The sequence below is a fragment of the Rhea americana genome, unplaced genomic scaffold, assembly GCF_003343005.1.
Source record: "Rhea americana isolate MKP2758 unplaced genomic scaffold, rheAme1 scaffold_243, whole genome shotgun sequence".
In the NCBI taxonomy this organism is placed as follows: domain Eukaryota; kingdom Metazoa; phylum Chordata; class Aves; order Rheiformes; family Rheidae; genus Rhea; species Rhea americana.
The window spans coordinates 1,177,547-1,186,828 of record NW_028186361.1 but is presented as its reverse complement, the minus strand read 5'-3'; the positions used below and the strand labels follow the sequence as shown (position 1 = coordinate 1,186,828).

The 9,282-nt window shown below is 38.6% G+C and overlaps 1 protein-coding gene across 2 annotated transcripts; it reads left to right on the top strand.

Annotated features, from left to right (window-relative positions):
* The first annotated feature begins 386 nt into the window (after positions 1 to 386).
* On the top strand, positions 387 to 8,126 carry GTF3C6 (general transcription factor IIIC subunit 6). 2 transcript variants are annotated; one of them, XM_085306648.1, is made up of 6 exons: positions 387 to 621; positions 1,385 to 1,465; positions 4,317 to 4,380; positions 4,959 to 5,003; positions 5,145 to 5,258; positions 7,501 to 8,126. In XM_085306648.1, the coding sequence occupies exons 1-6, from the start codon at positions 508 to 510 to the stop codon at positions 7,794 to 7,796; spliced, it is 714 nt and encodes a 237-aa protein (XP_085162774.1). In that variant the 5' UTR covers positions 387 to 507; the 3' UTR covers positions 7,797 to 8,126. The 2 variants fall into 2 exon arrangements, with proteins under 2 accessions (XP_085162774.1, XP_085162775.1); XM_085306649.1 differs by having other exon boundaries at positions 388 to 621; positions 5,148 to 5,258.
* Positions 8,127 to 9,282: the final 1,156 nt, after the last annotated feature.

Below are 9,282 nucleotides of genomic sequence, written 5' to 3'. Positions count from 1 at the left end.
GAGCCCGACCGCCAACACGGCGCCACCACAGGCGGGCACGGCCCGGGCGGGACGAGCGGGCAGGCACAGCGACACGGCGCACATTTCCGACCCTGGGAGGCGCTTCCCGCCCCGGCGGAGGGGAGGAGGCCTCCTCCACGTCGCCACTCCTCCTTTCCGCCTCCTCACCCGCTAAAGCCCCGCCGCTGCCTACCTGCTCTCGCAGCCCTGTACCCGACACCCCGGCCTCAGCCCGCACCCCAGCCCAGCTCCTCCCCCTTCCCCAGGGACCCGCACTCCGCTGCCCGTCGCAGCGTTACAGCCCTCCCTCACGCCGGACTGTTAACGACCGCCCAAGCGCGCGCGCGCGCCAGACTGTTAACGGCCGCTCAAGCGCGCGCGCGCGCGCGCGCCCCGCCCCGCCGCGGCCGCGGGAGCCGTTTCGCGGCGCCGCCGGAGGGAGGAGGGAGCGGCTGCCCTCTAAGATGGCGGCGCTGGGCTCACGTGGCGCGCGCTGAAGAAACGCTCATGGAAGACATGGCGGCGGTGGCGGAGGCGATGGAGGAGGGCGAGAGAGCAGAAGGAGAAGAAGAAGCAGCGAAGGAAGAGGAAGAGGAAGAAGAAGAAGAAGAAGAGGTGGAGGTTAGTCGGCGCCAACACGCACAAGCGCCACGGGAAGGCGTGCCCGTGGCGGGTGTTTCACTCAAAGGCTTGTGGAAGTAGTGCTGTCAGAAAGCACGTTACTAAGTTCACTTGCTACCCCCGTGACGTCCAAAACAAGATAATGCTTTGCTAGCCCTAAAGTAAAGAATCTAGCTGTTATGCTTCTAATATTGTGTATTTTCATAGATGCKTAGTAGATGGTGATCCTTAAAAACTTCTCATGTCTTTAGGAAAAAAGGTTTTCGAGGATCGATGCATATGTGCTTTCCTCACCCAAAATGAAGAATTACAGAAAGGAGCTGACTTCAAGGCAATGTGTTGTAAACAGATAAAAATAACCATTAAAAATAAAATTTTGCTTAACTTTCTTGCTATGTTATGTAGTAAGATAATAGTAAGGAACATATATTTTGAAATAYGTAGCAGATGTAATTCATAAATTTTATACCATAGTGAACTAGTTTTTGAAGGGTGCAACATAAACTCTCTTGTAGCTAAGAAAAGGCTGTGAAATTCAGAGGTGAAACAGTTGTCTGATGGAATAGTGGACCACTACGTTTCTCAGTGTATTGCAGAATCATCGCTGTCGCTTTCTGCAATCAAAATATAGAGTTAGTAGGATTTGGGAGCCTGACTTACTTTKGGAGTATGTTGAAGATCTGGTTTTTTGAATGCTCCTTTTTTTTTYCTCTTAGCTCAAATACATAAATTATAGATTAAATATTGTAAATTTATTTTGTAGGAACAACTGGTCATGGTGGAACTGTCAGGAATTATTGATTCAGACTTCTTAGAAAAATGTGAAAACAAATGCAAGATTTTGGTGAGTGATTACGGCACAAAAGGAAAGGGGTAAGTCAGTATACCTGTGAACAAGGAGGAATTTAGGAGGTGTTTCCAAATTCCTTGAAGCTGATAAAATTTAGATCAAATCTCTGGTATGGAATTACATGCCTGTCTTGACAATAAGTTGGCTACAGATTATTGGGCTCCCTATGCTGGAAATGACATGTGGTCTCTGAATATAGCATTAGGCAAATGTCTGGGAAAAAAAAAGCTAGGACCATTATTTCCTCTGAGAATGATGTGCTCTTAGTTTAAAAATGTTAAATTTAATGGTTTTTAAGTCAAATTTGATAAGTGCATTTCTTGAAATAAGTTGGACGCACCTGGCAGGTAAAGCCCATATAGTTTTAAATTATTTTGTATTTACTGTGCTTTTTTGCAGATACTTCCTGGCAGACTATACTGTTGCAGATGTAAATCAAGTCTTAAGCATTCTGTAAACACTTTTGGACGTTASGTTGTTTGCTTCACTACAAAGTTATTGCAAAAATAAGGCTTAGCTATCCCGTGGCTTTTATTTTGAGTTGTTTAGTTAGTTTCTTTGTATGGGACAAATTTAATTTCTAGTCCAAAAAAAAAAACCCTAGATTGAGAGCTGTGTAGAGAGTACAAGTATAATCGGTATACAAATATTTTCTGAAATTGGACATTTGATAAACTGTCAGCTGCAAAGATGGAGGAGAATGTCTCTGAGTATGCCGTTAATCAGAATGTGTATGAGGTAGTGAAGTCAATTCTGAAAATCTCAGCTGGAGAGATGTGATGCTTTTTTAAGGCAGTTTGTTTCCCAAGTCTAACCCAAGTCACTTGAAATGTGTTTTACAGATGATTCTGTGGTAACTGAACTGTTGCATATTTYTAATAGTATTAATATGATTCCTTTAAATTCTATGCTTTGGGATTCTGTTGTAATGTTTCTAGAAAAACTTTTGTGTATTTATACCACATCCTATTCTGCTCTCCTCCTATTCTGCTCTATATGCCTGCTCTCCTCCACACAAAGCAGTCCTTGAGATTTTTTGTCTTGCATCATGGAAAACTGTTGTTAAAACCCCGGTAAAAGATTGTGTCTTGTGTTATTTTGCTTATCAAATTTTCTGTGATGCTGGTGATATAAGGCAAAGATGGTCTCCATTTCTTCATAGTCCAAAGTGGAATGCTAATTTAACCAAAGAAATAAACTGTTTTGAATATTAAAAACATTACTTCTGTATACTATTGAMATTTTTGGATTTTTGTGGATTTCTTGTAGTAAAAAAAATTCACGTTCTACATACTAGCTTAATGCTACTGATACTGTCAACTTCCACAGCAGAAAGAGAATCCCGTGGCTTAAATCCTACTGATCTTAAAAATACTTCTATTTGTTAAAAATACTAGTGAAAATTGCTAAATTTGTGGCAAACTGCAATGCTCCTTGGGTGTTTAGATTTATCACAGTCTCTCATCTTGGAAAACTTTTAGCATATGCTTATGTTCATAATCTGAATAATGTTGATTACCATATACTATTTAAAGAATTTTACCTTAATATATTCTATTCAGACATACATTTTTAACAAAGTGTAGTTTTTAGATATGTTTATATTAAGATCTATGATGGGAACCTGACCTGTATATTTGAAAGGGTTCAATGCCAATAGAACTAATGAGACCCTACTGCACAGGTAGGGAATGAGCTGATAGGACTGCTGGCACCTTACTCCATTCCCCATTTAAAAAACCCTGAATGACAGCAATTTCTAGCACTTTCACAGTGTAGTTGCGCAGTAATGGCAGAAGCTTCTAACAYTGGAGTAGATTCTGTAATGCTTTTTGCTGGACTTCTCCCACCATCTGTATTTTCCAAAAGTCTCAGTTTATGGAACTTCTGTTAGGTAGAGATTTTAAAAAATAACTACATTTTTCATGTAAATACACCCACTTTTTGTTTGTTAGCTTACAGCTGAGGTGTGGTGGGTTTTTTTTAAGAGGCAATAAGAGCTGGCTGCAGTTTGATCTAAACTTCTTCAGTCCTCTGTATGCTGATCTCTCTTTTTTTTTTTTTAATTTTTTTTTATTTCTTCCTTCTTTCTCTTCACACTTTTCCTCATACTTAACCTATAGCAGTTCAGCATTGCTGGTTTTGTTGTAATACCRAAACAGTATCAGTAGGCCCATTCTTTAAACTTAAAGTAACATGTATAATGATGRTTGAAAAATTGTCATGAAAATTATTTTGTTTTCAATTTTAAAGTACTGATTGTACAGTAAGATTTCACTAATCGCTTTCTAATAGCTACTACCTCTGCTTAACTAAGCCTCCCATAAAAACAACTTTTTTTTCCCCTCAGTTATTCGAAAGACCTCATCATCAATTGTAATGACTAAAGATTTTTAGTACATTTTAGGAGCATAACTAAGTATTAATTTGATTGTTTTTCCTCCTTCTTCTTTCAGGGGTTTGTTGGCTACCTGTAAAATCATAGCCTTCACAAAACTTTCATCTGCTTGTATAAATCTTGTTTTAGAAATGTCATTTTATTCCTATGAAAACTGACAGCTTGAGGAAAAAATTACAATCTGGAATATCTTATTTTTCTCTAGTATCAAAAGAAACTTTTTATTTCCCRTTAACAATGTGATGGAAGCTTACTTTGCTGTTAAGTTATGTTACATTTTGKKTTTTTTTTTATTTTTTTAAACTGTACTCACCTCTTCAAGAATTGATGTAGGATGATGATTTAATCTGGATTCTACTGTGTCTGTCTTYACTGGTCGAATATCAAGGAGCTTGCCTTGACTGATGGAGACCTGGAGTSTGTGTAATTTTGTCTCCCCTTTTGTAGGGAATAGAGACGGAGAGGCCCATTTTGCAAGTAGACAGATACGTCTTTGCTGGAGAATATGAAGGTAGGAAAAACAACATGGATGTTCTCTCTCCTTTTTTACATGATCAAAAGAACTTTCTTAAAGTTAGTTAATTTCACTGCAAATGGAGAACTCTGGACTTGGAAGTGCTGAACTTCTGGGCAAGGTTTGTGTAACACTGTGTAGAGCAGCGCCAGTCTGTGTTCATTCTTCTAAATTAACCATGCATTCACATTACCTACTGGCTAGGACGYCTGAAAGCTGGCTCTGGAGTGTACCAGCTGGTAGTTCAGAGGGAAAAGTGTGGGACATAGTAAGTGCTTATTCTGGGGCATTACTGTGTCCTATGTAAGAAGGATTGACATATTCTGCATTCCKTAGCTCTATCATTTGCCTTATGGTGGTAAAACTGGGAAGAAAATGATCTGAAATACTCCCTTATAGAGACCTACAGACAGTGAGCCTGATAATCCTGTTTCTGAGTTGGCAAGGTAGCTGCCAAATGCTGGCTCCTCAGAAAGGACCAGAAATTTGAATATTTTGAATGCTCCCCCAGTGAATGCCATGTTTCTGTCTGATAGAAATTAGTCCCTRAAACTCTATCACTTTGTTTTCCACAGATACCTTGGGAACCTGTCTGGTTTTTGAAGAAAACACAGAGCATGGTAATTTAACATAATTTGATGTCCTGTTTGTTGTGATAGCCTGTGGGGTTCAAAATGAGTTTTCGTCTTGATTTCAGTTGGTGATGGAATTCACTATAATAATTGGATTTTGGGAATTGTTTTTTCCTCCTTTCTTCATAGTAGATGCAGAAGGCAACCAAAAGCTACAGCTGAAATACAAGTGTCATACAATGAAGAAACTGAATATGACACGGACACTTCTGACAGAGAAGAAGGAAGGCGAGGAGAATGTCGGTTAGTACCTCTGTTTTTACACATAGGGACATTGACATGCATAGGAATGTAATCCATTAGGGAACAAACACGTATTTAAACAAACACACACATCTCATATCCGGTCTAGAGATCCCTCCTGCCTGGTAGTATCTCCAAAAGTGACTAGTAGGAGGTGCCTAGAGAGGAGTGTAAGAACAAGACAAACATACGCTGATAATTTGTGGTTTGTTTTTCTGTCATCTTAAAAATTTTGACACTAGTTCTGAAGTTAGAGGTGATATCTTTCTGTGTAGTAGTTTTTCATTGATCTTTTTTTCTTTTTTTTCTTTTTTTAAACTTCCATTAATTTGCCTAATAGCTTTTTGGATCTGTAATAGCCTGGTAAAAAGTTCCATGTTTTATATACTATAACTGAATTGTTCTTACTGAATTAAAGGTAACTGTAATTGAGTTTAACTCACTTGCAAAGATATACCTATTAGACCATATATTTTGATTTTTGTTCTATAGGCAGAACTCGATACTTACAAATTTGCTTTATTTTCGTGGTGTTTCTTTGTTTAGAAGTCAGTACTCTTTTCATATTCAGATACAAAGTATCCCACTACATACAGTAATACTCTTTTATCAATGTCCTATTGCTTTTGGTTGCTTCTTTCCMTCAAGTCAGTGGTACTGCTTTGTATTTTAAGGATATGTGTAGCCATTTGACATTAAATGAGGGCATATTCAGCTGGAATATGCTCATATGAGATAGTGTGAAATGTCATCTAGAACTGTAATCACAAGTCAGCATCTTATCAGTACCATGCACCATTTTTTCGTCTCTATATACTAACGTATTAGACTAGATTAGATAGTATTGCAATTTTTTTTCCCAGGGAGCAATGATACTTGCTCTAAAACAGTTTTTGTGTAATTTGACAGAAACTTAATACTGTAAGTAACCRAAACATCTGGTAAATTGACAATATGTACCTCCTAGAGATCTATTGAAATGGGCAGGGGAATTCTAATTTCGTTCGGAGTCTTTAGGATATGTGTTCTAAGAGCTTGTTAAGTTCAGGAGATAGCACAAATTGTTACAGTATCTCTAATGTCATTCCCTATTGCACCACCAAACGAACGAAGATTTAGGTGAACAAACATTGTATTCGTTTCACTGCATCTTCCCAGCATTTTGAATGATACGTAACTTATTTTGAGAGTTTTCCAGTGTGATGTCTGACACCTAAATACAATAGAATTGCCAAATCAATTGGATCAGACCAAAGGTATTTCAGTCCTGTATTTGTGTTTCTGACTATGGCAGTAGCAGATGCTTACAGGGAAAGGTGCAAGGAGGAAAGCATATATATAAGTGATTCTTTTGTTTGGATATCCTTTCACTGTTCAGCAGCCAGCAGTTCATGAATATTCTGAGCAAGAGTGCTCATCTGGACAACTGATGTCTATAGTCTATAAAAGCTCTGTCCTCTTCATTTGTCCATTCATTTTTTGAATCTGTGTATACTTTTGACTTCCACCACTTCTGATGGCAGTTAGCTTTCAAATTGCAGTTCTATCATACAGACAAAAAGTAGTATTTTACTATGGGGCTTCTTGATTGATTTGGGTTTCTTTTTGTGCGTATGTGGGGGTGTCTTCTCCCATGTAGAGCTAACTTACTGGCTAACTCTTATTTCTCTTTTCTAGTTTTACCATATAGGTTGAGCAGGACACAGTACTTGTGACATGAGCATAGCATGGTTTTTTTATCTCAGGATAATGATGTTACTGCTTTTCATTACTTTCCTAATAGATCCTTAACACTCTGTCTCCATTGTGACTGCTGTTTAGGCACTGAGCTGTTGAGTTCAGGGGACCACAGTGACTCCAGGATCTTTTCTTCTTGAATGACAGAGAAGAGAAACCTATTGCTATGTAATATAGAGTACAGTTGGCTTAGCCTGTGCATATTGTTGTTAATTTATCAACAGGGAAGTTTCTCTGCCATTTTAAATTTATATTTCTTTATCAAATATTTTTTTGTGACTCTTAGCCCTACTTTTCAAGGAAAATGAAGTTTCAACCGTATGGTGAGCCTGAGCACGAAAATTAGTATTGGACCTAATTCTTGAAAGACTGCTTTCCAGCCTAAGCGCTTCTTTTCTTTATATTTTGCTCTGGCTCAGCCTTAAGGAACAGTGACCTTAAGAAATACTTACTGTTAACTCTAACTGCTTTTGTCACTAATGCCTGTTTTTCTTCTTCATGACAGATGGTGTGGAATGGTTGCAGATCAAGGACAGAGATTTTTCCTACAGCAGGCCTAATATGATTTGTAGCTTTCTGCGTGAAAAGGAAGATTCTGAGGAGTCAGCTCAGGCCCAGGACAAATTGACTGAAGATTCAGAGGGAGAGGTGAGCGACAGAGGAAATTCTGACATTAATTGCGATCTGGAGAAGGAGCACAGCTTGGAAATGGATGCCTCTGTACCTCTGCCTGACAGCCCTGCTTCTAGGGCAGRGGAGTCTCCTCTTAGAAGTGTTGCCTTAGATGATGCCCCACCATGACATCAGCTCTGATACTTTCAGGATTTTTTCATGGAGTTAATGGACCAATTTTAAAGGCCTTGACCTGATGACCAATTTGTCTGAGCAATTAGTAGTGGAAAAAAAGACTTTGTGTTCTTGCACATTGCCCTTATGTCTGGATCATGGTTAGAGTTTTTTAAGTATTTGATTTTTTTAAATGCAAATTGGAAATGTRTGTATCTCTACCTCAGAATTGAAGAGAAGGAAACAGTTACATAAGAAGGAATGTAAACCTTTATATTGTACRCTCTGGGACATCTTGTAATGAGTGGGGGGAATAAAGTCCTGATGCTTTCAGGTRTAGTTTCATGTGATGTCGTATTATTCAGTCACATACTATGTCTGTTCTTGCACCACATTTATAGAAAGAAAAATCAAATAAGTCTAACTTTTTAATTACCTGTTTGTTAAGATTGTTACTCATCAAATCAGATGGCTTAGTTTGTGTTTTTCTGTAGCATCTTTCTTCCTCTTCCTTTACTGATCTTAGAATCATTTAGATGGGAAGGGACCTCAGGTGTTCTCTAGGCCTGCTTCCTGCTCAAAGCAAGGTCAACACTGAATTCAGGCAAGGTTGCTCAGGGCTTTGTGTAGTTGGATCTGTCAGCAACAGAAATCTGCATCTTAATGACACATATGTCCCTCTTCTCCCCCCCCCCCTTTTTCTGTTTAATATGTGTGGAAGTCTTGCTTTTTTTTCTCCAGTAATTTCCTGGCTCTGATTTTTTTCCTCTAGCTTTTGTTTTCTTTAATGCCTAAGGTCCTGTAACTATGGATCAGTGGTTTCCACACTGATTCTTATGACTGTCATGGTCTCCACCTAGTCTGTGCATTGATATTACATAGTTCATTTTTATATTGCCATTATATTTTCATAWTAATATATAATATATAAAAATAATATAAAAGTTTAATACATAGTAGAGTCATAAGAYTTTTTTTTAAGTTTTTAAACATAAAATGACTTCTTCCTGACCCTTCTTCCTTTCCCCCTTTAGTTGCAACAATGTGCAATGAATGTGATGATTATTTAACACTTTAATTAGTAAAGATCACAGGAGACATCACCAGCATTGTACACAGGACAGGATCAGTAAAGGTAAGTCATTAAAATGGTACATCAGTTTCAAAACATCAATCCCCTTATTCCATTTTTCTGTGTAGAAACAGCTGATCACTGGGGGCAGGGAGGGAAAAAGTGAGGAGGAAGAGGGAAGGTGCTTTGGATGCCCTCCAGCCTGGGCATAGATATTCCATGGAAGTGTCTGCACAGTCRGTTTCAGGGAGATCTCTGAACCTTCACACTGGATTCAGATTGAGGTGTGGAATTTTAAAAGCATTATTCAAACTTTATTTCTGTATTGCTTATAGAGTAGTATTACAGTATTGTAACTGGAAATAATGATCTTGGAATTATGAGCTGGTGTAACATAAGCTTTTGTCTGCAATAGGGAGACTGAGGGTG